Source organism: Rhopilema esculentum, chromosome 14 (genome assembly GCF_057945365.1).
Source record: "Rhopilema esculentum isolate cy_ngs chromosome 14, ASM5794536v1, whole genome shotgun sequence".
NCBI lineage: Eukaryota > Metazoa > Cnidaria > Scyphozoa > Rhizostomeae > Rhizostomatidae > Rhopilema > Rhopilema esculentum.
The window spans coordinates 208,875-226,701 of NC_142828.1; the positions used below are offsets into that span (position 1 = coordinate 208,875).

A 17,827-nucleotide genomic window follows, 5' to 3' on the forward strand; every position below is an offset into this window, starting at 1 on the left:
AGTTTTTTGGTCCTAGCACAACAACATAGCGTCTCCGTGGATATCCCGCTCTACAGCCCGTTTAAATATGCTAACCCAAGAATGTAGATGCTGATTGTGAACGTCATTAATATTTCTAATATTTCTTATCATTTATTAATTTTTCTAACGTCATTTTGACCGAAGTCAAAACTGGCTTGTCCAGTTCTACCTTTGATTTATCTGGTAGCTTTGAAAGCTCACATTAGCAGTAGCCCAGAGCAACCAGTCCATCTTCAAGCATCCTTACTTCTTTTGATGTGATTATGTGAAAAGAGCCTTCTTGTTGGGAAAATTTGCAAACAAAAATGGCAGTTCGATTGGCAAATAACCATCTATGTTTTCAATAAAGTCTTTCAAGCTGTGGACATTTCTCTTTCACCTCTTTTTTAAATACCCATCCCTCTATAGAACCTTCAAAATTAAATAAGCACCCAAGAGCTTAAAAGCAATCGACAAATATAAATACAAATATATATTGGCTTAAGCCCCATTAGTACCTGTCGATTGCCTTTAATAGAGCTTTTGCAGTAATGTTTCATGACATGAAGAATGCTCTCAAACGTCCTCACTGCAACTGTGAGTGATGAATGCAAAAGTACATCATGTTTGTTGGTGCACACTGTGAATGTTTTGCGTTTGTCAGCAATGACATTTCAACATTCACATGTTGCATTACCTTTTTTTTATATTCTCATAAAATTTTACGAAACAGACAACTACAAGACGATACCACAGGGAGCATGGAAATACATAGCAATCCTGTGGCCATTGCATTAAACATATTTGATTCAAATTAGAGTTGCATTAAATGTTGCAAATTACATGTTACATTACCTTTAATCTTCATTTCATCATTCACATGTTACGTACCTTCAATCTTAAGGTAAATAATGCTGAGAGTAAGTGGCTGTTCATATGACTAATTTTTTTCATTTTCAGTTAATAAAACAATACACAAAGCGAGTTTTAAGCTGGCCAGCGCAATTTGTGACCCATGTTCTTGATGAGGTAAATTTCTTTTTGGACAGATTAATGAATCTAAGACTATATCGAGAGTAGTTTTCCATATTCAGTGCCGTTACGACACAGTACATCTTATATACTTTTCGCTTTTTCTTACAAGGTTTAAACATGTATGTATCAAGAAGGAGCCTCCATCTATAACAGAGGAGTGCCATTGAGTTAGAAAGTTCACTGTAGAGCAGGGGTAGACTGTAAACTAATAACTTTTTTTGCCTTCATTTATTATGAAAGCAAATTATTCTGTTATTTTTTGGTTCATCTATTATGATGAAATTTTTTGATAGCATCTTTTTAATAAATTATGTTGAGAATGTCTTTAAAAATTTTTACATAGGGCTTTCCATTAAATTTGAATTACTTTCAGAAGCTTCTATCCTAAATAGTATTCCACCTCTCCTTTCTCGAATCTTCTCTGTCTGTTATCTAAGTTTTCTCTTGTGGCCCCTCCCCCAGATAGTCAAGAATATCTTTTTACAGGCCTTTTCTGTTAGTCAGCGTTAACTAGACAGAGCCGTTCAGCTGTGCTTCTTGGTCGCCTGTAGCTGTGCGTTTTGGTCGCCTTTAGCTTTGCTTCATGGTCGCCTTTAGCTTTGCTTCATGGTCGCCTTTAGCTGCTACGTTCAGTGCATCCAACTGCACTTACCAGTCGCTTCTTTCCAACTTGTGAATAAAGCCAAGCACACCATAAGATTTTTGTAGGGACTGTATGATATTTTTTCTTTGTCGATGATGTTACCTACTCAATACGATATTACACGATACTACATCTGCTTTAATGCCACCCAAGGTAAAAAAACAATGTGGTATTGCGAAAATTCGTTCGGGCTTTTTTGTCATGGTACTAAACTGTGGTGGGATATCGGGATTAAAAGACGTTTAATAATAATTGTCCTAGAACAAATGGGCTAGAAATTCCTTTTAACGGCAACCTGATTGGCTACCTTCTTGGAACAGTATGGCACGAGATTCTCTGCACGATATAATTTTAACACAAAGGGTGCGAATGCTTATTTTAACCCACTATGGTTGCAAATGATCTAGTGCATGTAAGAGATATTTTGCTAGTGATGACGATGCTAAAGGGGCAAAGGTCCCATCTAGTACTGATAAAAATCTGGTGTGTATACGTAGCCATGAAAAGATGATTGTTGCTAGTCAGATATTATTTCATTATTACTACCGTGGCTAGATTATCAGTTTGTTTTATTGTTCTTTATAGCTTCAAACGAACATTGCAAGGTGCACCCCAGTGGCCAATATTTATGATGGACTCCTAAATACTTATTTCTGCCAAGGGATTGTTGGCAATTTCGTGAGTATCTGTCATTCTGTTTTATGCAATGATGCCATTTCTTCAATTTTCAACACCCCTTCCCCCTTCTTCAATTGGCTTGCCCAATAACCCTCTGCCAGTCGACCAAACTTTTCACTGGACATTTCCCTGAGTAAATTTGAGGCATAAGAAGTTTAACTTGCAACGCAGAAAGAAACCTGTTATGTAATAAACTGGGTCATTTAATCATCACATGCCTTCGCATTGTTCCGTGAAATGTTCAGTTAGAGGCTCAGCCCTTTGGCCAAGGTCTTGTTTGCAGGCACGTAATTAGAAATGTTTGTGCGCGAATAAAGGAGAGGCCACGATAGCAGGCTGCTCGACGGATTCCGGAGGAAATCTTGCGGCGAAAAATCGATATAATAGTAGTGTATAAGGAACGCCGCAACGCGACGAGAATAAAGAACAACAAACACACAAATTAGTGATGGTTAATATTTCGCCCCGGCATACGGGGCTTCATCAGAGCAAAAGTCAACGAACTAAAAATTTACAAATTTCAAAGAGGCGATTGTGGTGTCGGATTGGTTCATTTGGAATGGTGTGAATGCAGCGCAGCGGAGAGGAATAGGTAATAGATGTGGAGGAGGGAAGGGTGGCGAGTGCGAGAGTGTGGGTTGTGGTGGTGAAATGAAAGTGTAATGAAGGTGGGTAGTGGTGATAACAATAAAAAGTATGAAAGTATTGAATAATGGTGATGATAGTGACTATAGTAAAAAATGAAAAGTTAATTAAATAGAGAAAAGAAAATTATTACGGGAATGTAGAGAGTAATGATAATGATTGTAGAATAGTAATGTATGGGTAGTAGAAAAAGTGGCGATGATGATGGTGTGTTGCTGTAAGAGTAACGGTCAGTGGTTCGGTTCATGCCGTTCGGTGTGAGAGTGATTGCCAGGCCAATGAGGTATTGCTCTTTGGCATGTCGAACACTCTCGCGTTTGTCGTTAAGTTGCAGTAATTGTGTTATTGTAAGGTCATTGATGGTATGTTCTGGGCTGCAAAAGTGTTCTGCAACACCAGACTTGGCTACTTTTTTGTTGATAATGTCTCGTCTGTGTTCGTTAAATCTGTCTTTCAATCGTCTGCTTGTTTGTCCGATGTATTGGCATTTCTTGTTTCCGTTAGTTGAACATCGTTTGCATTGTAATGAGTAAATAACGTTATTAGAGTTGCAACCCAGTCTTTGTTTTATGTCGTAGTTTTTGTCAGTGTTAGTAAAATTAAATGTAGTAGTACCGTCTGTGATGTGTTGGCATGTTATGCAGTTACGTCGCGAGTGGCATTTGTAAGTGCCTCTGGGATTACTGCGTGTCCCATTTTTATTCTGGCACGAACCAGTATATCCCGAAGATTTTTAGGTCTGCGGTAGCTAAGTATAGGTACGTCAGGGAAGACTTCTTTGCATGTTTTGGAGTTCTGTAATATGTTAATGTTTTGTTTGAGAATGTGAATTGTTCTGTGATTTTTTCGTTGTTTTGTGGTTTTCAGACAGTCTTGTCTCGTTTTTTACCAGTAATAGTCTAGAAGTGTTTACCCTGTACGAGACTAGGATAAATTTTCCAACCAGTTATAAGCTTGTTACGCTTTCCAAACAGTTGTACAAGTTTTGAAATATGTCAAACCTGCTGGGCTTTGGTTCTGATAACGAACGAGATCATATCGCAAAATGTTTATGCAAGAGTTGTAGCAAGCTGAAAGCATGTCAATGCGAATACACATTGCGATTAAATTGACCAACTTTTTGTAGGTAAAGGCTCGTGAGTGGCGTCGTCACTAATCAGCGACGTCAGTTGGGTCTGAACGTGACAAAATTAATTCAAGCAAATCCGTGTTGCAAATGGATACCTGGGAAAAATCCCTCTAGCTTTCTTGCAAAATAAGATCTCTAATTCTGAACTGCGGTTATTTTTACTTAGATTCCCGATGGTTTTTTCACAAATTAAAATAACAGGCAAGGTCCTCTCTCTCATTTTTTTTTAATAGGCAAAATTATTCACAGGCATGATAAACTTATTTTTCTTTTTTCCGTTTGCCTTTTGGAATTGTCAAGTGATTTCTCTACCTGTGAAAAAACCATTCGATTTACTCATCACTTTGTTTTTCTCTTTAAAGGGGAACTGAAGTGAAAAATGAAAATCATTTAATTAGTAGTTTTCATCGTGCTGATTTCGAATGTCGACACGAAATTAGTGTTTTTCTTTTCGTTTTCCTACATTTAACGCGCAAAGTGTGAAATTTCTCCATTTCCGTGGCGGAGAGGTCTGGAGACAAGTTTCAGGCGCTGACGTAAAGTCGTGGACACGTGCCCCGAACCTAACGAAAACAACATTGTAGTAGAGTGAATCGGAGGGAGGGAATTTGGTTAGTAGTTAAAATTTCAGATCGCAATTTTCACGACAGCTCTTCAGGAATGACAACAGACTTAAGATCGAGCGACGATGAAGTGTTTGGAGCATGTGGTGGTGAAGTACTTGCCCTACCAAGGGCGAACGGGACCTGCGAAAGTGGCGATGAAGATTAGCCTAGGCCCGATGAGATCCCAGAGGATGAGGATGAATTATCTCCCGCGACGTGCTCGTTTTGTTGGTAGAAATGAGGAAGTAAATAAATGGTACGTCGATCCTTGTTTCTTTTCTTGCAATGAAGGCAAGAAATACTCAAACTCAATTTCCTTATTTCCTTATAAAAAGTAAGATACAACAGAGAATGAGTAGGCTTCCTATTATAATCTTTCCATTTCTAAAATCTGAAATAATAAGGATTATTACATGTTACAATTTAATAAAAATTTGCTTTGATATAAAAACGTTTATACATAGTTTGATGTGTGTGCTACAACAGGTCGACCTAATCCACTTTTGGTTTAAAAACTGGTTTGTTTTGTGTACATTGACAAGTATTATTAAATCTTCCTGCAATTCAGATTTTTGGACTGATAATTCGAAAATGTCAAATATTTAATAGAATTGCATAAATATGCCTAAAATAGAATAATACCTAAAATGATATCCACTTTGCTAGGTATCTACAAACAGTGGCCGATCAATGTATGGTTTGCTGGTTTTTGGGTATTTGTGCTGGAATAACTGGACAACTTTAAGTATGCATTTATCACAAATGTAAAGAAAAGAACATTAGTCAAAGAAGACAAGAGTTTCAAAATTCTGCAGAGAGACAATGAAAATGCAAAAATCAGCTACACATACAGTGGAGAACGGGGTTATATACACGGGGTTATTCAAAAGGACCAGACTTTTAGTTCACAATAGCAAGAAGATAAATTTGTTGAAACTAGTGGGACAATGGCCAAATCTTGTCAGCCCTATGCCAAATCACTAGATTAGTCACATCAAGGGGGGGGGGGGGATTGAGCAAGGCTTGATATTTTTAAGATTCCTAAGGTGTACTTTTCAACATAGTTCACTCACATCAAAATGTGTAGAATAGTTTGGATTTGATCAAGATTTTCTCTTACAATAATGGTCCTGTACCACCTGCTTGGTAACATTTTTTATAAATAATCAGAGGAAAATGTTTTACCTTCAGGGTACAATGTTCTTTTAATGTATTCTGTCACTGCCTTTTGTTTAGATACACTGTTTTTAAATTTTGAGAATGGAGTTTTTTTGTGCCCAATGGTTGTATTTTTCTGAAATTCGCTTCAACTCAACATTTAATAAACTTGGAAACATATACATCATTTAATGGTTGTGCTTTAAATCCTCCCCCTTTATGTACATCCTGGTATGAATTGTTTTTTATGCCTGGAGTTAAATCAGAAAATGCTTTGATATCATGTTCTGTAGACAAAGCATGATAAATCATGTTTGAAGGGGTATTTCTGAAGTGGGGGACCACTTTTATCATTTTCTGCAAGTAAATTGTGTGGGTTTGCCAAGTTTCATGGCTGTATAGTTAACATACTAACGTATTCTGAGTACTGGGCACAAGTACCCAGTCTAAAAATAGTACAAGGGGTAGTTCTGAGGATGGGGACCATTTTTATCTTTTTTAGCAAGTCAAATTGTGTAGATTTCCCAAGTTTCATGGCTGTATGGTTAACAGAAATATATTTACCATACTATTGTATTCTGAGTACTGGGCACATGTACCCCAGTCCAAAAATAGCACAAGGGGCATTTCTAAGGGTGGGGACCATTCTTATCATTTTCAGCAAGTCAAATTGTGTCGGTTTGCCAAGTTTCATGGCTGTATAGTTCACAGAAATAGCTTGACCATGCCAACATATTCTGAGTACTGGGCACAAGTACCCCAGGCTAAAAATAGCACAAGGGTTTTTTTCCCAAAATGGGTCTATATTCTATCTTGTTGCGCATATCGAATTCTGTATTTTCACTAAGTTGCATGCTTTTATCACAATTTTCACGATTGTTACCTGTCATGAACCTTATCAGACTCACTACTACATTTCATCAAAACACCTCTTCGTGTCCACCACTTTACGTCACAAGGTCACGTGACACAGTGGTCTGACCGCGTTCTCGCTCCGCCATCGATGAGGGCAAATTTCGACTTTAAAAACTTAATAATTAAAAACTACATAACATATTTAAAAAATTCAAACGGTTTTTGAATCAGCACGGGAACCTTTATCAGTGGTACAAAAATCGTTGTTCACTTCAGTTCCCCTTTAAAAAGCCTTGTTTCATTTTTCTTTAAACACGTGCTTTGTTTCTTTTTAGAATGGTTTTTGGATAGCGATGGGATGGTGCTTGTTCTTCTTTGTTTTTGCCATTATCTTTGGTGTCAAGCTTGCCAAATTTTTGAGGATCATGAAAGGCAAAGCGGAGTTTGACCCGTAAGTACTCTAATTTTTAGGAATCTTAAAACGAGTAAACATCATCTTTTCTTTTTATTGAGAGCTGATTGTTTACACCGTGCCACTTGCAGTGGTTTTAAGGTTGTTTTTTCGATGCTCAAATTATATCCACAAAATTTTTGCGGCTCAGTTTTGAATAGGAATAAATAGGAATAGTTTCCTTTATTTGTTTTCTCCCAATGCCCCGAGTCATTGTACTCACAAGGCTCGTGCTTAATTTCAGTGATATTCAGAATCCGATGAGCTTTCACAGGCCAGCAAATTTCATCAAATCAAAAGAATCAGTAATCATTGAGATCAATTGAATATAACATATTCAGTCATATACAGACTTCTGCAAGTTGAAAAACCGATGGAATAAGAATTGTTTTTTTAGCCATGACTGGCTGATTGAATTTAAAAAAGGCTGTTAGTGTTCTGGGTGTTAAAATAAATCAAGTATTTATTGTTACCAGGTATATATGCTGTTACCTGAATGTTACCAAAGCTAAATGCTGAAGTAGTGATTATTATGAACTAAGACAAGTATCTAACTACATAGGATACAGTCCGAGGGCATGCCCAGCCCATACATCAACGTTTTGAGTATGTCCTCATTCTTTCATGACCATCTGTATGAGCTGTTGGTAATGCACTGTGCCCTCTCCGTGAATACTGAGCACGAAGTTAACTTGTTCTTCTGTCATTTTGTCTCCAATGTTCATGAGGAGATGACGTAGCTCAGCCGATGATATTGTACCCGTCTGATCTCTGTCAAGTGTTTTCAATCCTTCCACTATATCTTCATAACCAACCAAAGGTTTTGATGATGCCACTTCCAAATACATTTGGTAGAATGTCTCGAAGTCTACTCGTTTCCCCACCAGATTTGATTCTTTAAGCATTTTGCTTACGCTCTCTGCAGTTGGGCTTAACCCGCAAGAACGAAGTACATCGCAAATACGCCCTGATTCTACTTTCATGTCACCTTTTCGATCGAAAAGGGAGAAACAGTCAAGTAGATCATCTCTCAGTTCCTCGTCATTTGCCATAATTATCCAGGTGTTTGTTATGAACTTCGCTGTTAGTAGCCACAAGCTGTCACAAGGTTGTGCTGCAAAACTTTGAAATTAGGCGTGTGAAAATCTTCTTGCCATAATTATCCTTGAAATGACCCAGTGCACATTGAAATGTGTCTATCCATTGTGGGTTTCACTCAAGCTTTATTCAGTGAAAATACTCTTGGGGACCTTAAAGACTTGGGCGGAGAGCTTTGTTATATATTGACCAATGGAGAGCTTTGTTATACATTGATCAATGGAGAGCTTTTTTACACAAGTGGTCCTCTCTATCGCTGTTGCTGTATCACTGCCGCTCGCCCTGAAGCCCTTGGAGAGGGGAATAAGAATAGAAAATACAATAGACTAATGAAACTAATTAAGAAAAACAATGGATCCCACGCCTTTTGAAAAACAGAAACTTGACAAACATGTGCTAGCAATAGATAGCCTCCGTATATAAGTTGTTTTGCCAGTGAGGAGGCTACCTAAAATCCCGGACAAAATATATGAGACTTTTCAAGAAAACTTTCTATTTTCTCTTTCCTTTGAAAAATAGCGGCTCCCACCTCCCTCCCCTAATTCAATGTTGAATGCATGATTTTGGAGCAAAAATGATAGAGCTACAAATCCAACATTGCTTCGGGGGGGGAGGGGGGATTCGTATTTACAGGGACAAGGTAAAGTAGAAAATAAGAAAAATTGAATTTTGTCTCGACATTTTTGTCCAGGATTGTAGCTACAATCCCGGGTTGAATCAAAGACGGGTCGCAGAGAGTGAATCATTTATTACCCGGATCTATCTCTACATGGCAGAAATGTCAAAAAGTTCTTCTGTTTGATTTTCATGTTTTTGCGAAACCGGGTTCAACTTTGTTTATTTTTATTTTTTGTTCCAGACTGAGTCATTATTTTGTTTCAGGTACCCTGGTTATGAAATGCAACAGCACCCAGTGAAGATCCCGCTAAATGAGTAAGTGTTCTCCTGAACCTCAATAGTTTTGATAATCGAATTTCACCTTGATAAAAGACCCAGTGAAAATCTGTTTTGCTACATACAGTGAAGTCTCAACCTTCATTGCAATCCTAACCAATTAGTGAGGTGCACAAATTTATGCATAATAGGTTCAATGTACAGAATTTTAACAAATGAAAATTGCTTCAAAAAGGAAGCTAAACAACTCCTCAGGAGCTAATGTGGTTGCGTGCGTTTTGGTCCCTGGGGCCTTGTGGTGCTTTGGGAGTGGGGCCCAGTAGGTCTTGGTTTGGTCTGTTTTGGACCGGACTAGGGCCTGCCGGGTGCCGTCCTTATGGGTGTTGTGGGACGGTGGGGATCTGGATGCATTCATCTACCTTAGTGGTAATTAAAAGCACGACCCCTAGGAAGAGCAGCCTTTTAGGTTTTTTATTAAATAACAATTTATAACTGATAGGTTTTGTAGTAGCTGATAGGGCATCGTGCCTAAATATTCATTTATATGATATGAACCTGCTGTTGTAAGCCTTCATCGGAAACAGGCAAGTCATCGATTTTCTCCATGCTTCAGTTGTGACTTGTTTGATCAAACTAACTTTTCTTGTGAGAGAGAATGCATGTTCTGATTTGTCTTGTGCTCTATGTACCAGTCAGAATATAGAAGTAACAACTAACTTTATAGCATCTTTAATTAAATGAGGGGCTTGTGGCGTGCCCGGTAAAAGCTAATCACTAACCAAGACTAATTTTTGTCAGAAAAACCTTAGAACTAATCAAAATATTGTCTCACAATATCAGTCAACCTTAACGGCTCTAGCAAAACTGTCGATCATCCGTTGTCATTTTCATGCATAGTACATAAACCAATAGTTGATCACTGAGTGGTCAGTGCCTTGCAGAGGCAAGTAACTGATCTTTTAAAAGAGACTGTTTCTTTTCATTATTTATGCTTTCATGTAAAAAGTGTTTTTTAGAGGAAGGCTGTTGTTGGAAAATGAAGATTAGCGTTTCCTTTTATTAATTCCTAAAGTTTTTCGACCCAGTGTTCAGAAGCCCCGAATTTACACCTGCCCTTTGTTAACCTTATTTCTTTACCGCATGCATTGAAACATTTTCAAGGTTACGCAATTTTTCCTGCTAGTTCACTGTTGTTAATTTGTAACGTACGGTATGTTTTTGTTGCAACAAACACCGCACAAACATTCCCATGTAGTCATACATTGCCAAAGTTGCACATTTTTCTTTTGAATGCAGCATGAAGTGGAAAAAGCAATACCTGTAGAAGAATGTACCTCAAAATGATCACTGTCTCAAGTTTCTTAAGGCGTAAGAGTTTATTTAGAGACAAAGAAATAACAGCAACCAGAAAATGACCTTTTATGTATTCCATGATTTGGATATATATTTCTGGAAGATTTGTCCGTCGATCAATAAGGTCAACTAACGTGCCTTATTTTTTGATAGATTATCAGATCGAATAATAAGCCGAAACCACGGCGCTGCACGTGACAATGAAAGGTAATTAACCTGCACCCCATCAGGCTCACATCATTGCACGCATCGTTAGTGAACATCGTCATTCACATCGATACCCACTCAGGCCACCAAAGTGTATCCGTGTTACTTTGCAAGTCTCAGCTGCTTAATAACCTTAGTTTAAGAAGATAATTTTTTAAATCACCTATAGATGTTTGTTAGAGATTTGTATTAACCATCAAGTCATTATTATTCATAACGGTCCGCAAAGCACCTTAACCGCCATGCAACCTAAATACCAAGCAACCTAAATACCAGGCAACATAAAGACCACTTAAACATAAATACCACTTCAACATAAATACCACTTCAACATAAAGACCACGAAACATAAAATCCACGCAACATAAAGACCACTTCAAGTAAATACCACGCAACATAAAGACCGCGAAACATAAAGACCATGTAACCTAAACTCCACGCTACATAAAGACCACTCAACATAAAGAACACGCGAAGCAAAGCCAAAATAAAATCAAGCCTATTAAAAAAAGTTTGAAATGAACGTCGGGTAAGCAGATAAGCTGCATTTCAAGACTCTGATATGTTCTCAGAGAACGTTTAGCAAGAATACCGCTGTTCTAGCAACAAATTGCTGAGCATCATCTGATTATCTTGTGTTTCTTGTCTAGTGAAGCGAATTTGGTTTTGTGGACGCAATCGCTTGTAGTCGTAGGCCAGTTCTGGATAAGCTTACTGATGCCTGCTTGTCACATTGAACAGAAAGTTCGTGTTGCCTCAAATTCGTGAACAGAAAGGTCTTATGGACATCATACCTCAAAATTAATTCGTTCATTTTCATTTCCGTTTTGGCAGCATTTCATCTTCATTTCATTTTTCGCTCCATGTAAGTATGAAACGTGAAACTTGGAGTTGCCACTGACCCTCCTTATCTTAATTCTCATTGAAACGGTACTAGACCTCATTCATCCAGTACTGGGAAAGTCTGTCTCATTGTCATTTGTGATTCAATGTGACGTAAAACCGTTTGTTATTCAACAATCCAACAATGAAAAAATCGTTCGCAGTAATAGATTCCTCTTTCTAGTGATAAAATGCTGCGAGGCTTTTTAACCCTTGCAGCTGGCATTATCACATGACATCAAACAAACCGAGAATTGTATGAAAACTTCTGAACCGCCATTAAAAGACAATTTGGCCATATTAGCTATAAAAACCAATATTTTCCAGGGACAACGCCCTTACGCCACCCTTCCTTTAGCTGGCTCGCTCTGCTAAAAAAATTTGCTTTACAAGTACCATCTTATTTTCGTGCCGGCCGCCACTGCACAATATGCAAATGTGTGTGTCATACTTGGTCAAATTATGTTTTTCAAAGACAACATTGAGCTATGTTCAATCCTTCTTTGTGTTGTCCATCCACTATTAGCGTTTCCTCTTGCTCTACTCTCCTCCGCTGGGAGAGTTTGGTTTTGGAAATAATTTATTCCAAAGAGAATATGGTTGTCAAAAAGTCTTTTAAAGCCTTGGTCAAGCTTCTTTCGACCAAGGGGAATGAAATGTTTATTAGAACTAATTGAGAAGATGGTAATTTTCCTGAAAAAATAACCCAAATCTTTACACCTTTCATTTATCTCCGCCTGATTAAGCTTCAGCCGAATAAGTTTTTGGGACCGCAAAATTTGAAGATTCCAGCAAATAGCGGAAACATTGCATACTGAAACATTTCTCGCATTGAATTTCATGTCCGAGAAAATGTACAGCAAACATCTTGAATAAAAGGGCCATTTTAAATCCAAACTAGTTGCCCAATTATCATAATAAAAAATTTCATACTGTCTTGCCTTACCTAAGATGATGTTAGGTTTCATTTCCAATAAAGCGGTTAATTTTTAACAGATTCTGACTCGGCGCATGTTCATATCGAAGGTTGTCGTTATTAGAACTGTCTTATCGAAGGCGTAAACATTGGTTTATTTGAAGTAAATCACTTACTTTGTAATGGGAGTGTAAAAACAATTAACTCGTTCTCATCTGTTCCTCTTTCTAACAATTTGTTCCTCTTTCAATAGGAGTAAGGCTGCAAGTGCCCCACCACTTTACCCAGAGTAAAGGGTACTTACTTGTAAGTAAAACCTTTGAATCGCCGTTACAACATATTCTCGTGTCTCCAATAAATTCTTGCGAGCAATCACATTCGTGCAATGAGGAAAAGGCAACGCCTGAACCCAATCCGCCAAACCCTTCTTCTATCTCCATTTTGAACACAAACTGTAGTTCCAAATGAATCATAAAAGGATCACTTAAATTGGTCTAAGGTTTTCGAAACATGGTACCGTCATGCTTTGACTTGAAATATGCTCATTGGCTCTCGCATATGCCTGTGCCATCCCCGTGTCTCCACCGTCATGTTAATCTGTCTTTACTTGCCGAGAGTCTATCATCTTTTGTCAGATGCGAACAGTTCTCTGATGGAACCATAAATATATCACGAAAATAAAAAAATCTGTATTGCCTTGATGAAACACGAAGAATGTTATTAAGACCCATAAAAGTATAACTTTGAATTTGATTTAATGATTCAAACAAACTTAATCTAATATAAACTTAATCTAAAAACTTTATTTAAACAGTGTGTAATTCTAATGAATCAGCGAACAGTCGGCAGGTAGATTTTCCACTACCGCAATTATATAAATGTGACTTTACGATATGATAGTTACTGCTTCTCTGTATTTATTGTTTTATGTTTCACTTTCATTTATGCTGCCTGTCTATCATCATTCACTCTTTGAAAACCTTTTCTCCCAAGAATAAACCAAAGGATGTATTTTGTTCTCCGAGTTGTTTGCAGATGATCACTTTTGCACAATTACTTTACATACTTGGATACATTTCCAAAAAGCTTGCTAAACCTTTCTTGCAATCAGTCCTTGATCAGTCCCACTGAAACGATTACTTTTCAACTAGTGACTATTAACTTTTTTCTCTTTCAGCTATTCCGGTCATGGAGCAAATATTGCTCCTCCGCCTTATTCAGGTTAATTCAATTGTATTGCACTAAGAAGGAAGAAGAAAAGAAGAAGCAACAAAGAACAGGGAGATGAAGAAGATGAAGAAGCACTTTATTGTACAGATCGTATCTTAGCATGAGACATTGAGAAGCGAAAAAGCTTCCAAAGGTGTTTATGTTTTTGTTTATTGTAAATAGGGCTGACAGAAACTGGTTTGGTTCACAAGCCCTTTATCGTATCACAATTTGCATGCAATTTACGCATCCAATAACTAGCTTTAAAATTAATGATGTTGATTGAGAAGAGGCAACGCTGATGCGTTTAGTGTCCGGTCATATGTAGAAACGGAACCGAGCATTTCCCAGTGAAAAGGGAAGACCGTTTGCTGAGACCCTGCCCCTAATATTGTTACTACAGTTTTCGATCTTGTCATCAGCCGTCTGGATCACAACACAAGTAACGCATTTGGTTACATTTCGTTGACAGAACTATTAATCTGAATTATAAGTCCTTTTGGCAAGCACTGGCCATCTATAAATGGTAATTGTCCCTTCTTATATGTTTAAGAAAAACCAACTTCTGCCAATTCCATAACGGTTTAGTATGAACAGGACACTTCAAGACTGACTTATGGCTAATTTTCAAATCATGTTCATAATTGACATTTTCCTTTCTGTTGACTCGTTCGCTTTTTAACAAGTCTTCTTGTTTCGAGATGTACCAGGCAATGTAATGTTCTAGGGCCCACTTGATATAAATTTATTGTTTAATTGAACTATATCGCTATCTGTAGTTCTCTGTGATTCTTGTAACTATGGTATGTTCGTAGCGAACGTTAAAGATTTGAATAAAGTTGACTTAAGATGACAGTTTAAACACTTTAAAAACCGTAAGTTTAGCTGTTTGCTTTTCAACAAGTTTAACTTATCACTTGAACATTTTAGTAGTTTAAATAGCGTGAAAAAAGAATGGTTGTTTTTGTATCGAATATCTGTCTGAGAAATTTAAGGAATGATTTGGATCACTGACTTCGATATGAACTAAAAACGGGAGATTTCTCTGTATTTGAAACAATAACACCTTCTAAAAATTTGTATTTCTGGTAGTCTTTCGAATATTTTTAACATTTCAAAAGAACATCTCAAAAATGGCATTCGGTTCGAGACGATGGGCTAAGCCGTTTACACGATGTCGGTACCGGCAGGTAATGACATGTCAAACATAAATCAATTTACAAAGAGTTCGAAAAGAAAAATATCATCAACTTAACACATAATTGCTAAAGCTAATAACTCTAGCTAGAAAATGAAAACCTAGACATAAGTTTGGCAGCAAGTAAAAGATGCTCTGATATCCACTACAGTACAGATGCTCTGATATCCTTAGCGGAGGGGTCGGCGTGTGAACTTAAAATTTCAGTAGACTATTTATACTGACACAACTTCACGTGTAAAAACAACTTGAAATCACTATCACGCTTGCAACACAAGTCTATTGTAGCCTTCTTAAAGATTATATTCTCTTTCTTCTTCTGGGACTAAATAAATTCAGGTACCGGTACCAACGACCCCTCTCCCTGTCACCCCTTACGACATCATACCGGTATATGCAAAATTGTACCCAAGCACTTAGACAATAGGGTACCAAAACGAATGATGGAATTTAGCATGCAAAACGGTCCGGGTACACAAACGCATGGCAATTTTGGTTATGCAAAATTGTACCCAAGCACTTGAACAATAGGTTACCAAAACGAATGGTGGAATTTAGCATGCAAGACAGTCCGGGTACACAAACGCATGGCAATTTTGGTTATGCAAAATTGGTCCCAAGAACTTATACAATAGCTTACCAACACGAATGGTGGAATTTGGCATGCAAGACAGTCCGGGTACACAAACGCATGGCAATTTTGGTTATGCAAAATTGTACCCAAGCACTTAAACAATAGGTTACCAAAACGAATGGTGGAATTTGGCATGCAAGACAGTCCGGGTACACAAACGCATGGCAATTTTGGTTATGCAAAATTGTACCCAAGCACTTAAACAATAGGTTACCAAAACGAATGGTGGAATTTGGCATGCAAGACAGTCCGGGTACATAAGCGCATGGCAATTTTGGTTATGCATACTTGTACCCAAGCACTTAAACAATAGGTTACCAAAACGAATGGTGGAATTTAGCACTCAAGACGGTCCGGGTACACAAACGCATGGCAATTTTCGTTATGCAAAATTGTACCCAAGCACTTAAACAATAGGTTACCAAAACGAATGGTGGAATTTGGCATGCAAGACAGTCCGGGTACATAAACGCATGGCAATTTTGGTTATGCAAAATTGTACCCAAGCAATCAAACAATAGGTTACCAAAACGAATGGTGGAATTTGGCATGCAAGACAGTCCGGGTACACAAACGCATGGCAATTTTGGTTATGCAAAATTGTACCCAAGCACTTAAACAATAGGTTACCAAAACGAATGGTGGAATTTGGCATGCAAGACAGTCCGGGTACACAAACGCATGGCAATTTTGGTTATGCAAAATTGTACCCAAACACTTAAACAATAGGTTACCAAAACGAATGGTGGAATTTGGCATGCAAGACAGTCCGGGTACATAAACGCATGGCAATTTTGGTTATGCAAAATTGTACCCAAGCACTTAAACAATAGGTTACCAAAACGAATGGTGGAATTTGGCATGCAAGACAGTCCGGGTACATAAACGCATGGCAATTTTGGTTATGCAAAATTGTACCCAATCACTTAAACAATAGGTTACCAAAACGAATGGTGGAATTTGGCATGCAAGACAGTCCGGGTACACAAACGCATGGCAATTTTGGTTATGCAAAATTGTACTCAAGCACTTAAACAATAGGTTACCAAAACGAATGGTGAGATTTAGCATGCAAGACAGTCCGGGTACACAAACGCATGGCAATTTTGGTTATGCAAAATTGGTCCCAAGAACTTATACAATAGCTTACCAGAACGAATGGTGGAATTTAGCATGCAAAACGGTCCGGGTACACAAACGCATGGCAATTTTGGTTATGCAAAATTGTACCCAAGCACTTAAACAATAGGTTACCAAAACGAATGGTGGAATTTAGCATGCAAAACGGTCCGGGTACACAAACGCATGGCAATTTTGGTTATGCAAAATTGTACCCAAGCACTTAAACAATAGGTTACCAAAACGAATGGTGGAATTTAGCATGCAAAACGGTCCGGGTACACAAACGCATGGCAATTTTGGTTATGCAAAATTGTACCCAAGAACTTAAACAATAGCTTACCATAACGAATGGTGGAATTTGGCATCCAAGACAGTCCGGGTACACAAACGCATGGCAATTTTGGTTATGCAAAATTGTACCCAAGCACTTAAACAATAGGTTACCAAAACGAATAGTGGAATTTGGCATGCAAGACAGTCCGGGTACATAAACGCATGGCAATTTTGGTTATGCAAAATTGTACCCAAGCACTTAAACAATAGGTTACCAAAACGAATGGTGGAATTTGGCATGCAAGACAGTCCGGGTACACAAACGCATGGCAATTTTGGTTATGCAAAATTGTACCCAAGCACTTAAACAATAGGTTACCAAAACGAATGGTGGAATTTAGCATGCAAAACGGTCCGGGTACGCAAACGCATGGCAATTTTGGTTATGCATACTTGTACCCAAGCACTTAAACAATAGGTTACCAAAACGAATGGTGGAATTTAGCATGCAAAACGGTCCGGCTACACAAACGCATGGCAATTTTGGTTATGCATACTTGTACCCAAGCACTTAAACAATAGCTTACCAAAACGAATGGTGGAATTTGGCATGCAAGACAGTCCGGGTACACAAACGCATGGCAATTTTGGTTATGCAAAATTGTACCCAAGCACTTAAACAATAGGTTACCAAAACGAATGGTGGAATTTGGCATGCAAGACAGTCCGGGTACACAAACGCATGGCAATTTTGGTTATGCAAAATTGTACTCAAGCACTTAAACAATAGGTTACCAAAACGAATGGTGGAATTTGGCATGCAAGACAGTCGGGGTACACAA

At 38.0% G+C, this 17,827-nt stretch overlaps 1 protein-coding gene and 1 pseudogene across 4 annotated transcripts in view; one reads left to right on the forward strand and one right to left on the reverse strand.

The window, feature by feature from the left end:
- Window positions 1-14,713, forward strand: part of LOC135695905 (prominin-1) — a 35,766-nt gene extending 21,053 nt beyond the window's left edge. Inside the window, exons 19-25 of one of the 4 annotated variants that reach the window (XM_065215118.2) lie at window positions 961-1,029; window positions 2,264-2,356; window positions 7,084-7,199; window positions 9,180-9,230; window positions 10,698-10,751; window positions 12,803-12,855; window positions 13,727-14,713. In XM_065215118.2, coding sequence (XP_065071190.2) covers window positions 961-1,029; window positions 2,264-2,356; window positions 7,084-7,199; window positions 9,180-9,230; window positions 10,698-10,751; window positions 12,803-12,842 — 423 coding nt within the window. In that variant the 3' untranslated portion in view covers window positions 12,843-12,855; window positions 13,727-14,713. The remainder of the gene's footprint in view (window positions 1-960; window positions 1,030-2,263; window positions 2,357-7,083; window positions 7,200-9,179; window positions 9,231-10,697; window positions 10,752-12,802; window positions 12,856-13,726) is intronic. The other 3 variants (XM_065215117.2, XM_065215121.2, XM_065215120.2) reach the window with 3 other exon arrangements.
- LOC148958500 (myosin, essential light chain pseudogene) lies at window positions 7,484-9,172 on the reverse strand (annotated as a pseudogene).
- Window positions 14,714-17,827: the final 3,114 nt, after the last annotated feature.